Genomic DNA, 18,290 nt, shown 5'->3' with positions numbered 1-18,290 from the left:
GATTTTATCAATGAGGAAAGTCGATTTTTCATTAGTGAATAATTCACTAATATAGTTGGGACCCAATACCCATACATGCCAGCTCAAGTGTGTCTGATTTCAAATCCCAGAATTCTAACCACTGACTCGACCTAAATGCCCAAGGTATCTCGTGACAAGGAAATTGCTTCAATCCCAACTGATTATAAAACAGTTGAAAGATAAAAGTGGATGCGTGATGCTGTCTGGAACATGTAATACCAGAGCTGCTGAGTGACTTTCTACAGTGGGGTTGACATGATCATTCACCTAAACAGCAAAACTAAGAAAAGAAAAGAATCCACTAACATCTACGAACAATCATCAACTATTTTGATCAGTTCCCAAGGAGGCAGGATTCCAAGTACAGCCCTTGGGCAGAGAGACTGCAAATAAGAGCTAACTTGAGCAGATGTGATGTTTTCAAAGTGACAAAGACCAGGACAATTTTGATGGCTGTTGTAAGGAATAAGACCATGGCAAACACACACACACACACACACACACACACACACACACAGGGTTTTCTGCCATGGCCTCATTTTAGAGGGTGTGTGGGAATGTACATAAATAAGCACACGCGGGGCTATGCGGATATCCTCTGACCTCGCTCCTTGCCCCTCAAAAAATCAAGTCACTTCACCCATCAAAATGACTCTCCTCTGTTCCTTCTCTTACTCAAGGCACAAGCTAATTGAAAGGCAAAGCAAAATGAGCTTCAAACAGCACAGAGCCCACTCTGTAACTGTGAGGAGACGACCTCTGGGGTTTACAAAGGAAATCCTAGTTTTAGGAGGGTCCGAGAAACGACCTCTCTTCTGCCCCAAATTGCCAGTGCGGTTTTTAAATTATATCTCTTTTTGGTTTTTTTGTTTTTTAATTTTCTTTGGAATCATCCTATGGGTGGATGGTTCTGATGAATACAAAGTGCGTGCCCAATGCTGGGATAAGGCACAGGGTGATGAGGTCACCATAAGGCTTTGAAACCTCCATAAGAAATGTCCTCTGGAAGGAAACAGCCCCAAAGCACCTAGATCACATAGATCCTGAAGCCCATTCTCCATTTCCTTCTTAATCTGAGCAACATTTCATAAGTTATTAAAAACTCACCCAACTCTTTGAGTATATTTTCAGTGAATTTTTTTTTTTTTTTTGGGTGCCTGGGTAAGGCAAAAAGTAGGCCACGTGGGTCCTCCTCCCGAAGATCCACAACCTTGCTCCCTCACGCCCAGCTTTCTCAATCCACATCCTCAGCTGATACTTATTAAATACCTGTCATTTGCCAGGACTCTGTTCAGCCTTTGTGAAATGGTTGAAGACATGGATCCTGCCCTCCTGAATTTAATAATGGGATTTACTATCTTTGGATGCAAGGAATTATCTTCTCATTCATTAAAACAGACATACGCAATAGTATTAATTTCAGTATGAAATTAATATCATAATTAGCGGGCAGAGGATCATGATGGCGAACTCCGCTTAGCAGAAGCGTACACAAGAACAGCCACTTACTCTACATAGTAGACACCATAGACAGGATCTTCGATCTTCTCCCAACCAGCAGGCAGTTCTGAAACATAAAAGAACATTTAGAACAAGAAGAACAGATTCTTGAAGAGCCTGAGGACCATCGACAACTGAGTTAGGCCAAAAGAAAAGGCCTCATAAGAAGGCCTTAAACCCCTGCAGGGCATGATGGCGCACACCTGTCATCCCAGCAGCTCAGGAGGCTGAGGCAGGAGGATCTCCAGTTCAAAGCCAGCCTCAGCAAAAGCAAAGTGCTAAGCAACTCAGTGAGACCCTGTCTCTAAATAAAATATAAAATAGGGCTGGAGATGGGGCTCAGTGGTCGAGTGCCCCTGAGTTCAATCCCTGGTACCCACCCTCCCCCAAAAAAGAAGTCTTTGAACCCAATTAAAACTGTATATCCTAACCAAAAAGAAGTGCATACTCCTTTTATTTCTTGAGTGCACTTTTCTCCATGAAGAACAACTCTTTATCTACTGGTATTTTATGCAAGAAAATAAAACTTAATAAAATGCTGTCCCAGCTGCCTTTTATTTTAAACCAACTATTAAATTCGTTTTTAATGGAAATAGTTAAAACTTGCCTTGCATGCTCTAGTACCTACGCGAAATATTTACTGTTTTCTCATTTGGTTTCCAGGCTACCTTACCACATGGGCAAAAACAGATGAAAATTAATGCTTCTTTTCATTTTCGGTTCAACAGAACTGTTTCCCTTTCTCTGGAAGAAAATTAAATCTGCATCTTATTTTTCTCCATGTTCCTAATTAAAATGCTACTGAGTAAATAAAAATGCCCGTATGAAGGAGGGTGTTTGAACTGCACACCACAGCTCACTCTGTTTCTGTGTTTGGGCCAGCCCATCTTCCCCAGCACTTCACCTATAAAAAAAGTAACACACCTGGGCACCGTGGCACACATCTGTGATGGCAGCGACTCGGGAGGCTGAGGCAGGAGGATCGCGAGTTCAAAGCCAGCCTCAGCAACTTAGTGAGGCCCTAAGCAACTCAGGGAGACCCTGTCTCTAAATAGAAAAGTATACAAAAAGCCTGGAAAAGTGCTCCTTGGTAATTCAATTCCTGGTACACCCTCCAAAAAATAATAATGACAATAATAATAATTAAATAAACAAATAAAACTGACCACCTATGGGGGAGATGTCATTCCCTTAAATATGGTAGGGAAATGGCTTTGGGGGACATACTAATCGGGAAACAGCGACCTCTGTGACAAGAATCTATTGTGGGAAAGCCCCTCGCATCCGATTATTGTACTTGGTGGCAAAAGCAATGAGGTGGCAGTTTATGTCGTGACACCACCTTTTTAGAGAGCGCTGCAATCATTCAACTCCTTTTCAAGCCACCCTCATACACGCTGCCAAAGCAAGCTTGTATTAAGCCAGACTCCAAAGTGGATCATGATTCCTGGAAGGAACTAGAAGGAACTATTTGAATGGTGTACGGTACACCCTTGAAATGTCATGCATTTTGAAATCAATTGTTTAAAAATTCAGGGAATCATATGGTCACTATCTCCCAATAATGACTGTGACATAGTGAGGACCCACATGTGCCACCCACAGTTTCAGAATGAGATGAAAGTGTGAGTGCACCCCCAAGCACACTCAAGACTGCTCGACATCTACGTCTGGCTCACATTTGCCTGCACACGGAGAAACGTGAACTTCATGGTTTTTGATCCATGTGTTATTTGTTTGCAAACAAGGAGACAGGTACCCCTCCCCTTCTTTTTCTAATTAAAAACAAAACAAAATTCAACAGGCTTTTTAGAAGGTGGTGAATAGCCAGGTGCAGTGGCCCATGCCTGTAATCCCAGTGATTCTGAGGCTGAAGCAGGAGGATCAAAAGTTCAAAGCCAGCCTCAGCAACAGCAAGGAGCGAAGCAACTCAGGGAGACCCTTTCTCTAAATCAAATACAAAACAGGGCTGGGGATATGACCCAACGGTTGAGTAACCTCGAGTTCAACCCCCAATGCCCCCTAAAAAAGTATTTGAATTCAGGAGACATAAGCTACTAAAATTCAAGACAGGTCCAATTTGCAGATGTTGATACAACTTGGCATTTTTATAAACCAAGTCTTATGGGTTGATGCAAATCAAACACCTGGGGAACAGTTTCCCTTTACTAAGCTGGAAAAGACCATTTAAATGAAAACCAACCAGGAAAATATTTCCAAAGAGTTGGAAAATTGAAGATTAAAAAAATGCAAATTGGTGCAAAATCAGACATTTGTATGGGGTAGAAGATGGGTCAGAGAGGGAGGAGCCCGGTGATCATTAACAGAACCAGACTGCTTTTCAAACTCTGAAACCTGAAATATTTGACCTGCTTAGATACAATGGGAAAGATATTATGCATTTACTACACTCAACTATTAAGCAGATAAACATTTATCGAGCGCCGACTGTTTACTTGAGGATATGTCAGACAACAGCGACATGAAGATAAACACAAGCTCACTGCCCAAGCAGACAGGTCATATGATTTGATGGAGAATCGAAAAGGAAACAAGAAAAGCTACTCCTGGATCTTGACCTGTTGCCCCATCAATAACCTATTAACATTCCAGAGTTCAGGAGTGGGGTCCGGTAAAGGGCCATTCTGGATACCGGCTGATTTTAAAACTTCTGGAACAGATGGATCAACTCCAGAAATTTTCCAGTTCTTCAAGTTAAAACTCCTTTTGAATTGAAAAGATAGATTTCTCACTTCCAAATGTGGTAATTAACTTAATAATAGGAATTAGTCTCCCAATGCTTAAAATAGAAGTGGGTCATCAATTTAAAAAAAAAAAGAAAGAAAGAAAGAAAGAAAATGTTTGTCCTAGAATTGCCATTTGGTTCTAAAAAAACTAAAAATGGCAGGAAATATTTAAGCCCAGAATATTACACATTCTATTATAGTTATTTTTTTTTTAATAAGCACTGAAGATTTCTGAGCCCCTACCCCACCATATCTAACCACTGACAAGACCATAAAACTCATTATGGAGACTAAAGAACACTGAGGTCTTTCTGGCACTGTCCAGATCTGGCATTTAACCTTAAATTCCACTTAGCTCTTTTGCTCTGTGGCCTTGGGCTGGTTACTTAACATCTCTGAACCATAACCTTTCTTCTGGGTTCACATCAAAGGTCAACCATGGATTAAAGGAGTATGCTTGGAAAACACTTAGCACAGGAGGGACCTCAGCAAATATCCAACAAACAGCAGCTGCCACCTGAAAGCACACAGGACCAGGATGGATTTCTGTAGCCCACCTGCTTGCTATTCCTGCCTCTGAAAATTTCACGCCATATCATTTTTCATTTCAGGAGTAAATACTGAGTAGTGTAATGTTCTATGCTCCTTTCGACAGATCTGTCAGGGCACACCTGGAGAATCGTGTTCCAGATCAAAGATGAATTTCAAAACGGTGCCTTAGTTTTGACGGGGAGGGGAACTCGGTTTTCTTGTCTCTACCTTCCCTAGTTGGTTTCAACACAAGAAAACCCTGTAGTTACAAAAGAAGGCTCTGTTTTTCATTCTGGGAAGATTTCTGCAGAAGATGTAGATAAGTTAAGCAAACAAAAGGTGCATAATGGAGCTACTGACCCAACTCCAACAACAGAGCTCAGAAATGACAACTTCATAACCAAATGATCTGTGTCCAGCACCTCAGCCATCCGCCTGTGCCACTCGGGGCAGATTATAGAGATTGAGGTTTCCTTGGCACATCTGGAATAATCACACCACTCACTGAAATCCTGACAGATGCTTCTGTTTGAAATTAGGACCCTTTCATTGAGAAAACGGGCCGAGAGCTTGTCAACAGACTCCAGGGCACATGCAACAGAAAAGACCAGGGGTGTGTCTGCACACGTGCACAGACCAGGAGTTACACGGTACAGAAGCAGGCAAAATCCAAGGGCCATGCTGCTACCCTGCCTAAAAGATAACGTCTAGACCAGGCGCGGTGGTGCACGCCTGTCATACCAGGGGCTCAGGAGGCTGAGGCAGGAGGATCATGAGTTCAAAGCCAGCCTCAGCAACTTAGTGAGGCCCTGAGCAACTCAGTGAGACCCTGTCTCTAAATAAAATACAAAATAGGGCTGGGGATGGGGCTCAGTGGCTGAGTGCCCCTGGGTTCAATTCCTGGTACAATTAAAAAAAACAAAAAAAACTAAAAAACCAAACAAGACTAAAACACATCCAGGCTACTTCTGCAGGACAGAACACACTCCTTCCTTGACTTTTGTTAAAAGGAAAAAAATGCTATAAGAAGTATTGATAAATCCCATGAGAATTAGATGATAATAAAACTAGCAATAGCACCATGAGTTGATCACAGTGACATATATAGAAATGCATTTTCAGTAAATCTCCAAGAGCTCTTCTTTCAGCCCCAATGTATACATGTTGATAAAAAGGAAGCAAACAGAAGTGAGGTCAGTTAATGAGCAATTCTGGATATCGGCTAAGGTCACAGAGGCAGTGAGCAGGGGACCTAGGCAGTCTGGTCAGACCACAGAGACGCCTCTGTCCCTGCACCACCCACCTCCCAGAATTCCGGCTGTGACTACGAGAAGGGAATTATGCACCATTAAAACTCATCTTTTAGAGTCTTTAAGGCCATCACAGTGGCCCAGGGAGAAACACGGAAAGCTCCTTCTGGAAATTTCACCATCTGAACTTCCATAGAAGCAACTAAGGTTGCTCTGCGCACAGCTGTGTGGTCCCCAGTGGCCACTCACAGGGTGCATTCAGGTAGCCAGAGGGAGTGAAATTGGTTCCACAGATGATTAACACAATTGTTTTGTATATGGAAAACCTAGCCCTGTCTTTTTCAATTATCTAATCACTAAATTGATGACTTCTTCATCTTCTTTTTAAAGAAATTTAGCGTTGAACCTTAAGCCATTCCTACCACGATGATGATCAGAGGACAACGCATTAAACATCCTTAAAAACAAAAGCCTTGGCCAGGCGCAGTGGTGCACGCCTGTCATCGCTGCGGCTCGAGAGGCTGAGGCAGGAGGATGGTGAGTTCAAAGCCAGCCTCAGCAACTCAGAAAGCCCCTAAGCAACTGAGTGAGACCTGGTCTCTAAATAAAATACAAAATAGGGCTGGGGATGGGGCTCAGTGGTCGAGGGCCCCTGAGTTCAATCCCTGGGACCAAAAAAAAAAAAAATAGAACATGCAGTTTATAAAATCATGCAGGGTAATCAATCATGCGACATCAGCTGCAGGCAGGTAGGCAAGCAGAAGGTTTACCTAGTTCACTGTCCAGCTCCTCGGTGTGTACCCCTTCTTCTCCAAAGGAATAGCAGGAATGAGACAGAAAAGAGAGAAAGAAAAATTCAGACACCAACACCAAGACGGAAGCTCCCCACAGAAAATTAAAAAACAAAACAAAACAAAAAAATAACAGCAGCAACCCCATCACTTGATTGTGTCCTTACCTGCACCGTGGCTCATTTCATTGGCTTGGCCAGAAAGTGTGACCTCAACGTGAATCACAGAACAGTAAGAGCTGATATTGGCAAAATAATTATACGGCTCATTTCCTCGCATGTCAAAATAGGGCTTGATTGGTTGTAAAAGATGAAATACACCTTTGCGGTCTCAACGTTCCTAAGTGGGAAGTCACTTGTTACAGACCTTATTTGCCGCCAAGAAAGCTGTGAGACTCTTCGATATGAGTCCTTTTAATCCTCCAATAATCCACTCATCAGTGAGGCAATTAAACGCACAATTAAAGAATTACTTAACTTATAAGTAATACGGCTGCTTGAAAAGGGACGGGAGGTGGCACTCAGAGAGCAGGGGGTACAATGAGTTCAGAGTCTTTCAAAGGGGAGAGAAAGATGAATTAAGTCATGACGAGAAACACACCCTGGAAGGGATGCTTGATGAATGCCCTGGGGAGGCAGAGTCTACCGGGTGGGGTGTTTCTTTCTAGAAAAGTTTTAAAAGTCAAATGATTCAGAAATAGTACAGGTGAAATGTTCTCACTGACTTCAGCAAGCAAAATGAGTAAAATCCTTCCCATTCCACGCCTCCTCATGCTGACAATAAAACGCTTCATTACTGAGATCACAGCAGAGCACACAAAAGTCCTTTCACACATAAAGTTGGCCCAATTGCAATGCAGGTGGCTGTCCCCTCTGCTGGAAGTTCCAAATGGGGACAACAGAGGTTGAGTCTATTCTCACTACTAGGGCATGCTCAGTGCCCAGGGGAGTTTCCTGGTACATTTAGGTAACAAATATTTCTTGAATGAATGAATGGATCCATTATTAAGGAACAAACAGGAATTTAAACACCTTGTGGTGCATGCCTATAATCCCAGCAGCTCCGGAGGCTGAGGCAGGAGGATCTCAAGTTCAAAGCCAGCCTCAGCAACTTAGCGAGGCTCTAAGCAACTCATGAGACCCTGTCTCTAAATAAAATACAAAACAGGGCTGGGGATGGGGCTCAGTGGTTGAGTGCCCCTGAGTTTAATCCCTGGTATCCCCAGCAAACAAAGAGAAAAACAAACAAAAAAACACCTTGTAAACATTTGACGTAAGAAACTATCAGGTTATCATCAGTGAGTTTCAACTGACGAAGATTTATTAAAAAAAAAAAAAAATCGTTTGTGAACATGCCCATCTGGATATTATCCATCTTTGGGAGCATGCATTCATTTCTTTCAGTAATAATTTACAGGGACCTATCATGTGGTGGGTGGCAGAGATATCACAATCAGCAGGAAACTATGTCTACCCTTTGAGAAGAGGAGACAAGACCAAAATTAAAACTATGGTAAGATCTCTAGAGCGAGGGTCTGGGGTTGTGGCTCATTGGTGGAGCACGAGTGTGGCAGGTGTGAGGCACTGGGTTCGATCCTCAATGTCACATATCAATCAATCAATTGATCAATCACTAAAAGATACGGTGTCCATCTACAACTTAAAAAAAAAAAAAGGTCTCTAGCATGAGATGCACACAAGAGTGACCTGATGGTGGAGAGAGTCTCTGAGCTATGATCTGAAGGATATGCCAAACTTGGGTGGGAAATGCCTGGAACCAATGCGGCTATGAAAGCCGGACTTTCCGTCCGTTGCACTCACGGATACCCCTGAAGGGTGGAGGAGCCTTCTGGCATAGAGTAGGTTCTGGATGACCATCTGTGACGTGAAGGAGCAGTCTGAGAAGAGAAGAAGTGCACACCTACTTATCAGGGGTAGGGACTCAGGACTGGTGGGGACAGGGGCAGAGAGCCTGGGTGGAGGCGAACCATGTGGGGCTCAGAGAAAACAACCTGGGGACCAGGCACTCGCAGGGCAGACTGGGAGGCCACCGAACGAACGTAGGGCCTGAGGGTGCTCAGGGACGGGGACAGCATCGGCACAGTTACATGTTCCAAACCTGCTCTGGGTTCAGCCTAAGAAAGAAAGGTGTGCTAGGAAGGGCAGAGGAGTGAAGAATTAGGGAATGGACTTCAGAAATATGTAGGGGAACAAGTGAATTCAGCTGGTTCACAGACTAGAAATGGGTGCAAAGAAAGGTGGCCACTCAGTAGGACCCTTTCTTCCCCCCTTTTTTCTTTATTTGTGGTACTGGGGATTGAACCCAGGGGCATTCGACCACGGAGCTCCATCCCCAGCTCTTTTTGAGACAGGGTCTAACTTGTCCGGGCTGACCTTGCCCTCAACCTTGGGCTTCCCCTGCCTCAGTCTCCAGAGTAGCAGGGATTCCAGGCACACACCACTGCCCAGATCAGTAGAACTCTTTGGTATGCATGAATTTTCATTCAACTGAGATGGCGAACGCTTATGACAGGTCTCATGTGTGTGGGGTAGGAGTGGAGGCAAGATCATTAGTTTGGTTATAATCAGGCTGAGTCTGAAGTCTCTTGGAGACCACCAGTTGGCATTATCAATCAGGCAGATTAAAACCCTAGCCCGGAACTGAAAGGCAAGGTCGGAGGCTTCCAAGAGAACTAGCTGCAGAGAGCAAGGACCAAAGGAGTAATTAATACACCGAAGATCAAAATCCCACACTCAGTTCTCACTTTTTTGAGATACAAAATGGAAAAACGTTAAACCTTCACCATGATTAAGTATGAAGCCATACCACAGCATGGCATCTAGACTGCAGAGAGTAGAAACATTTGTAACCAATAATGGTTACAAGTAATAACATATAAACAGCAAATATCTAAACAAGCACCCAAGGCAGCCTGATGTTCACTGGCAAGAGAAGAAGCAAAACAAAATTTATCATCCTCCAATGACACAGTTATAAGGTTTGTATGCACAGACACACAAACATATCTATTTAGAGTAGAAATAGAATATATAAAGTCTAATGCTGAAAGTGGAGTTGTGAAGCTAACTGCATGTGGTAGGGATACACACTTGGGCTAAAGGAAATTACATTAATTTATGAAATAGTAAGAATTCTAAGAGTTAAAAATAACGAAACTGTTCAGGGACTCTTCTCAGTACTTTATTCCACTAATAGTTTTTTTTTTTTTTCCTCAGTGAAAGCTCTTGCAGTCATTTGTCATCTACAAAATTATATTAAGAGGCATTTTCTACAGTCCCACTGTAGCTACAATGCATTCTGTCATTGAAATCCCTATGTAGAGTCGTAAATGGCCTTCAAAATCATCAGTCTTCAAATACAGATCAGATGTGGTTCCATGTAGTTACACGGTTGAACGTGTTTTATGTTCTAATCCTTGAAAATTAGTCACTTAACTATTCTATATTAAACAGAATCTTTGAATAAGCAGGACATTCTATTGTCCCCAGAGCATTAAAAAAATAAATAAATAACAGAACTGATCAGACTTGCTTCACTCCTTCAGGAATGGAACTAAATAACAAAATAAGCAAGAAGCTCATGCCTAGGTTAGCAGGACATGCATTTCCATTTGAAGTCACCAAGATAAACATGAATGTAAAATTCCATGTTCATTCCAGGGAATCTGCAAACCATGTATAATGGGAAGATCTTGGAGTACAAGTTTTCGACAAGATGCATCCTTTAAAATACTGGCTTGCATTTTCAAACAAACCTCAGATTTATATACACAACAATTCTGCACTATAGAATGAATTAATAGTTCTGTTATCTTACGGAAAAAATATGTGCTGAATAATTATACTGCTAATGCAAATGCCAGAATTGAATAATGAGGAACAAAACCATTTCCCTTTCAAAAAGTCCACAACAAAAAGCAATTTTGGTAGAGCTCGGGAGAGATTTCTGAGTACTGCTAAAAAGGGTACAAATTTGCTGTGTCTTAATTTTTTTTTTCCTTCATTTTGGAGAAGTAATTATAAACCCCAAAGTTTTGAAACAAACTTTTTCAATGAAAACTTTCACAGGCAGTTACTTTGAATCCAAGATGAGCAATGAGATTGGAGGCTCTAAGTAACATCTCAGCTTCTTTCTCAGAGGACACACTTTGCAGACAGTATGGGTTCATCCTAAGTCATGTGGAAATGCCCAAGCATGTCAAAATCTGCTCCCCGCCCCACCAAATTGGGGAAATAACAGAATTATCAAACAAGGAGCACCCACAGAGCTCCTGATTTTTTTCCCCTAAGATTTTTGTAACATAGGGTGATGGTCCAGTAGAGGTCACTGATCAGAGCACTGCAGGTGTCTGTATGCTCAGAGAATTTCTGAGGTCTTTACCAGGCCCCTGAAGGCAGAAGAGGTATCTGCCAGCATAGGAGGTATCCAGTGCAGATACCTCATTGAGTACCTTTGTTTCTGGCTGAACTGAGGTTCTGTTTCCAATGGAGATAAGACAGTACACCTCCTTTGTATATAAAGGACTGTTATTTAAACAAAACAAAACAAACCTACTCAAATTCTTCCTGTTTGGTAAACTCAGTGCATTTCCTAGAAATTACATTAACTTATTAACCCAGGGCCTTATGCATGTTAAGCAAGAGATATACCACTGAGCTATCAGCACTTTTTAAAGATGTTATTTTGTAACAGGGGCTTACTAAGTTGCCCAGACTGGTTTGGAACTTGCGATTCTCCTGCCTCTTGTCTCCAGAGTAGCTGGGGTTATAGGCACTTGCTACTGTCCTCAACTTCAAAACTGAATTACCTTTTCAAAGCTCGATATTAAAAACAGACAGAAGCTGGGAGTGGTGGCTGTAATCCCAGTGGCTTGGAGGCTGAGGCAGGAGGATTGCAAGTTCAAAGCCAGCCTCAGCAACTTAGTGAGATCCTAAGCAACTCAGTGAGACCCTGTCTCTAAATATAATACAAAGGGGACTGGGGATGTGACTCGGTGGTTGAGCACCCCTGGGTTCAATCCCTGGTACCAAAAACAAACAAACCACACTGGACCTTTGGATCACTCTTTCAAGTCTGCTCTTGAGAACAGGCCCCCAATTCACCTGACCCACATCTTCTGAGAACTTACCATCATCTTCACACTCTTCTAGAGGCTTCTGCTGTTTGTTCAGGCACCGAGGGTCTAACCAAGACGTTGTTTTTGTGTTATGGCTGCAATTCACAAATGAAAGCAAAGAAATTCATTTTAAAATGGGGTTAAGAAAAAAGTCCAACGACAGAAGAAGTACCCATGCTTGACTATTTGCTCTTCGATCAAAACAAAGATCCTTTTCAACAGCAAACTCAAATCAGAAGTTTGAAGTGATAAAATCACTCGGGGGAGAATCTCAAGGAGCCATTTTCCCTGCCTGAGCTCTAATCATTCAATTACTGCAAGCTGAAAAAGCAGTACCAGCTTCAGTTTGAAAAACGAGTTACCAATGCCTCGCCTTGGTAACTGTCTAGACTCACCCTATTAGCCTTCACATTTGCCAAAGAACAACGTCTAATTTATTTTAAATGTGTCTCTGACTTAAATCTAGGGTGCTGGAATTCACAGAGAAGTCTGCTACTTCACTCCTGGGCATCCCCACGACTGTGAGATGACCGCAATTCACACAAGGGGCTCAAATCCACGCGCACACACAAGTCGTGACAGCATCCTAAATCAGGTTCTCGGTACACGGAAGGCAACCCCTGATCATCCACTGTAAATAGAACCTGGGCCACCCAGACAAAGTGTGGAGATGATAAACATGCTGCCCCAGCACCTTCTGGAGGGTCCAAGCCCAACGGTGCATGATGTCTTTCAACAGTGATCAGGGCCTTCCACAGCTGGAAGGACAGACACATTCCCAAGGACACTGGCTTTCACGCACGTTAGAGACCTCACCCGCTGGGTGTGGTGGCACAGGCCTGTAACCCCAGCAACTGGGAGGCTGAGGCAGGAGGAATTCAAAGTCAGCCTCAGCAATTTGGCAAGGGCCTAAGCAACTCAGAAAGACCCTGTCTCTAAGGAAAATATAAAAAGGGCTACGGATGGGGCTCAGTGGTTAAGCATCCCTGGGTTCAATCCCTGGTACAAAAAAAGAGTCACCAGCTCAACTGGAAGAAGTTTGCCTTTGTGTTTCCCAAAGCAGAGCAAGGAGCGTTCTGTTTGCGGACCCAGTATTGTGCAGCTAAGTGGTAGGACAAGTCTAATAGTTCTGGCTACAAACCACAAAACAAAACAAGAAATTCAAAAATTTTCCTTTTTCTTTTCTTTCTTTCTTTCTTTTTTTTTTTTTTTTTAATGTTTAGGCAGCAATCTCAATTTTTTTTTGAAGTTTGAAGTTTAGAGATATGGAAGGATGGGGGTGTCTAAGTATTGCTAGGATGTAGACATAAAATTAATACTCATATGATCTTTTATCTTGCAACTGTGGTGAACTCAAAGAATCTTTCTGAGTACAGTGTTTTGTAATTCTCTTCCTAATCCTGCGATTCATAGAGAGGGACAGTTTTGTTTCTTCCTTTGTAATCTCCTTGGCTTTTAATTCCTTTCCTTGGCTTATAAAACTGGCTAGAGGTTAGGTATGATTTTTTAATTTATTATTATTATTTTTTAGTTGTAGACAGACACAATACCTTTATTTTACTTATTTATTTTTATGTGGCACTGAGGATTGAACCCAGTGTCTCACATATGTTAGGCAAACCCTCTACCACTGAGCCACCACCCCAGCCCCTCTTCAGTATGATTTTGAATAAGAGTGATGAGTGCTGAAATCCTTGGTTTGTTCCTATACATGAAGGGGAAGTATTTCTTCTTTCACTATTGAGTATAATGGTGACTATAATTTTTCATGTATGCTTTTAATCAAATCGAGAAAATTCCACTATTAATTTTACTGATAAATTTTCTTATGAATACTCAGTGTTGTAAATGCTTTTTCTGTGTTAATGTGATAATTTGATTTTTTTCTTTAGACTATTAAAATATAGTGTGCATTTTATTTCATTTCATTTTTACTGAGGATCATTTGGCTTTCCATATGCTATTGACCCAGCCCTACATATTATAACAACTTTTATTGGTCACAGGAACAGGGTGTCTTTTTTTTTTTTTTTGGTGACGGCCAGGGGTGGAGGGTACCATGGATTGAACTCAGGGGGCATTCAACCACTGAGCCCCATCCCCAGCCCTATTCTGTATTTTATTTAGAGACAGGGTCTCACAGAGTTGCTTAGCACCTCACCATTGCTGAGGCTGGCTTTGAACTCACGATCCTCTTGCCTCAGCCTCCCGGGCTGCTGGGATTATAGGCATGCACCACTACGCTGGGCAGGTACGATGTATCTTACTAAATATTGTTGGCTGATACTTGTTAAGGATTTTTGTACATATATCTTTTTTTTTTCCTAGTTCTTTGTTGAGCTTTAGAGTCAGAGAAATAGCAGTTTCACAAAAATAATTAGGAAGGCTTCTTCCCCTTCTCTTTTCTGGGAGAAACTGTGTAGAAATGTGGTTCATTTTTCTTTATAGGATTAGTGGAATTCTCCAAGGAAACAATCTGGGCCTAAGATTTCTTTTCAGGAGTTTCAAAACTGCAAATTCATTTTTCTTCAGAGTTGGAGGGCTATTGGAATGACCTGTTTCACATTACAGGAGCTGCAGTGGTGTGCACTTCTTGAAGAATGGCTCCACTTCATCTAAGTTGTTAAATGTATGTGGGCAGGTTTGTTGGTGGAACCCTTTTATTTATTGGATATCTTCAGGGTCTGAGTGATCCCCTCTTTCCTTTCTAACATTAAGGATTTTTGTATCTCATTATTTGGAATTCTTTTTTTTTTTTTATTGTTGGTTGTTCAAAACATTACATAGTTCTTGATATATCATATTTCACACTTTGATTCAAGTGGGTTATGAACTCCCATTTTTACCCCGTATACAAATTGCAGAATCACATCAGTTACACTTCCATTGATTTATATATTGTCATACTAGTGTCTGTTGTATTCTGCTGCCTTTCCTATCCTTTCCTATCCCCCTGGAATTCTTTTTTTTTTTTAATTAAAAAAATTCCATGTTTAAATATATATTTTTAGTTATTGATGGACCTTTATTTTACTCATATATGCAGTGCTGAGAATCAGACCCAGTGCCTCACACATGCTAGGCCAGTGCTCTACCCCTGAGCCACCGCCCCAACCCTTGTTTGGAATTCTTGCTAGAAATTCTGCTCTTGTAAATATTTTGAAGAATTGGTTGTTTGATTCCTTGATTTCCCCTTAGTTTTCTGTTTTCAATTGCATTGATTTCTCTCTATGTTATTGTGTCTCTTTTGCTTATTTTGATTTAGTTTTCTTTCTCTAGGTTCCTGAGATAAGAATATATATAGATTACTGATTTTGCTCCTCATTTCTAATAGATGTGCTTACTGCTATAAATTTATCTCTCATCATTAGCTTAGCTCTGTCTCTCCTATTTTGATATGTTATATTTTCATTTAGTTCAAATTGTTAAAAAAAAATTTCTCTTGAGATTTCCTTTTTGACACACGGGCTCTTTAGAAATGTATTATTTCCTTTCTAAAACTGGAAAATTTCCTACTTTATCTGATATTAATATGGCAACTCTGTAAGACCCATTTTTCTGTACTTTTCTTTCAACACAAACTGTTAATACACAGAATAAATGTTTATAGGCAGCCTATAATTGGGTCGTGTTTTTAAATCCACTTTGTGATTCTTTTAACTGATGTATTTAGTTTAATTAATATAAATATTCATGATGTTATGCCTTAAGTCTTCCACTTTGTTTTATTTTTTCAGGCTTCCTGTGGTTTAATTGACTTTGGAGTTCCACTTTTATTTATTTATAATATTCTAAGTACATTTTCTTTCTTTTTTTTTTTTTTTGTTTTTCATTCCAGGGATTGAACCCAGGGGTACTCAACACCTGAGCCACATCTGCAGCCCTTTTTTAAATTTTAGAGACAGCGTCACAACGAGTTGATTAGGGCCTCACTAAGTTGCTGGGGCTGGCTTTGAACTTGTGATCCTCTTGCCTCAGCCTCCCATGCCTCTGGGATTATAGGCATGCACCACTGTGCCTAGCTATATTTCTTTTTATAACTCTTTAAATGGTTGCTTTTGTCCATTAGCTAACATACAAGTTTTAACAGCTCTTACCACAATCTAAGTAATAAGATACACTACATTACGCTATATGTACACACTTAGATATACATATACTTGTATATATATTTAAGTGTATGTGTGTATATCTTATCACAATCTACTGGCATTACATTACCCTGGTTTGATTAAAGTATACAAATCTTTTCTCCACTACATTCCTTTTTCTGCCCTCATTTATAATAAAATTGGGCTTGGGAACTACACCATTAGCTGGTAGCTCTGTGGTAGAGCTTGCCTACCATGCACAAGGTCCTGGGTCCACTCCCAATACCACTAATAAAATATCTAAAACGGTTTTTTCTACATGCATTTATAAAAAATATTAAGGAGTGTTATTTTTGCTGTAATTAAGAAAAATCAAGAGGTGAAGAAAAATGTATCTAATTTACCTATATTTTTGCTTTTCCCATTGTTAGTTCTTCTATTCCATGTTCCAAGATTATTTTTTCTTTTAGAATTCTCTTTTGCTTTAGAAATATTCTTTAGCCACTCATGGAGAGTAGCCCACAGTGACAGGTCTCAATCTGAGGGTATCTTAATTCCCTTCATTCTGTAGGATGTAGGATATTCCCACTAGGTGCAGAAGACTCTCCTTTCTGTTAGCATCTGAAAAATGCTGTTCCACTTCTGTTGTGGTGTGGATGTGAGGTGTCCCCCAAAAGCTCACATGTGAGACGGTGCAGGAAGGTCCAGAGGAGACATGACTGGGTTGTGAGAGCCTTAACCCAACCAGTGAATGGACCCCTGATGGGATTAACTGGGTGGTGGCTGGAGGCAGGTGGGTGTGGCTGGAGGAGGGGGCATTGGGGGCGTGGCTTTGGGGTCTCTATTTGTCTCTGGAGAGTGGAGTCTCTCTCTGCTTCCTGATCACCATGTGAGCTGCTTCCCTCCACCACACTCTTCCTCCATGATGTCCTGCCTCCCCTCGAGCCCTGAGGAGTGGAGCCTGCTGTCTATGGACTGAGACCTTGGAAATACTCCTGAAATAAACCTTTCCTCTTCTGTAATTGCTCTCTTTTAGTCACAGCAGCAAAAACACTGATAAAACAACTTCCTTCTCACCTCTGTGGTTCCTCGGGTCAAAAGAGCTGTTCTTTGAACTATTTTACTCATATCTCTAAGTGTCACTCCTCTTGTTCAAGATCTTTGAGCTCAGTTTTCAGAAATTTTTCTGTGATGTACAGTTTTCTTGGTGTCGTTTCCTTGGGTTCAATCTTTTTGCACTCACCCAGCTTCCTGAATCTGCAGGTTGATTTCTTTCGCCATATTTGAGGAAATCTCAGAGACCAGTTCTTCAAGCATTATTTCCCCTCCAGTCCCACCCACTTTCTTTTCCCCTGGGATTCTGAAGACAGCCAACTCTTTTGTTATTGATCCAAAAGTGCTTGAAGCTTTTATTCTCCGTTCCCCTCCCCCCAACTTTCTGCGTTGTTCATATTGGGTGATTTTTTGGGGGGGCAGGGGGGGTACCCAGGCTGCTTAACCACTGAGCCACATCCCCAGCCTTATTTTGTATTTTATTTAGAGAATGGTTTAACTGAGTTGCTGAGGCTGGCTTTGAACTCACAGATCCTCCTGCCTCAGCCTCCGGAGCCACTGAGATGACAGGCAGGCTCCATGGCACCTGGCACATAGGGTGATTTCTAATTTGCATCTTCAGGTTCTCAGACTCTTTCCTGGCTCCTTTACATTCTTCTGTGGAGCAGCTGCAGGCTGTTGAATCCATCTAGCAAGCTTTTCATTGTGTCTACTGTATTTTTTAGTTCAAACATTTCTATGCTGCATATCTTTGCTTTGCTCAGCCTTTTTTTTCCATTTGTTTGAAGCATGTCTATAATTGTTCACTGAAACATTTTTATAATGATGGCTTTAAAAGTTTTTTGTTAGCTAATTCTAACATTTCTGTCATCTTAGTTTTTGCATCTACAGACTAGCTTTTCCCATTCAACTTGAGATCTTCCTGATTCTTGGTATAAGAAGTGGTTTTCTTTACTGACCTGCGGATCTTGGGTATGACTTCACAGGGCTCTGGACTTTGTACTTTAACTTTCTGGTGTTGCCCCCTTTTCCCTGACAATACTCCAGAGAGGAAAGGGGGTGTTACCTATTACTCCCGTGTCCCCCGGCTTTCATGGGCACTGGAAGGGGAAGGGGATCCTTGCCCCCCCCCCCCCCCCCCCCCGCAAAGGGAGAGCAGTTCCAGCTCC

At 41.6% G+C, this 18,290-nt stretch overlaps 1 protein-coding gene across 10 annotated transcripts in view; it reads right to left on the bottom strand.

The window, feature by feature from the left end:
* Positions 1-18,290, bottom strand: part of Magi1 (membrane associated guanylate kinase, WW and PDZ domain containing 1) — a 594,817-nt gene that overhangs the window by 79,485 nt on the left and 497,042 nt on the right. For all 10 annotated transcript variants that reach the window (XM_077109100.1, XM_077109101.1, XM_077109102.1 and 7 more), the window contains 3 exons: positions 11,990-12,072; positions 6,820-6,855; positions 1,531-1,588 (listed from right to left, as the gene is read on the bottom strand). In XM_077109100.1, coding sequence (XP_076965215.1) covers positions 1,531-1,588; positions 6,820-6,855; positions 11,990-12,072 — 177 coding nt within the window. The remainder of the gene's footprint in view (positions 1-1,530; positions 1,589-6,819; positions 6,856-11,989; positions 12,073-18,290) is intronic.

This window comes from Callospermophilus lateralis, chromosome 1 (assembly GCF_048772815.1).
Source record: "Callospermophilus lateralis isolate mCalLat2 chromosome 1, mCalLat2.hap1, whole genome shotgun sequence".
Taxonomy (NCBI): domain Eukaryota; kingdom Metazoa; phylum Chordata; class Mammalia; order Rodentia; family Sciuridae; genus Callospermophilus; species Callospermophilus lateralis.
The sequence above is the reverse complement of the archived record's forward strand: the minus strand, read 5'-3'. Positions and strand labels throughout refer to the sequence as shown.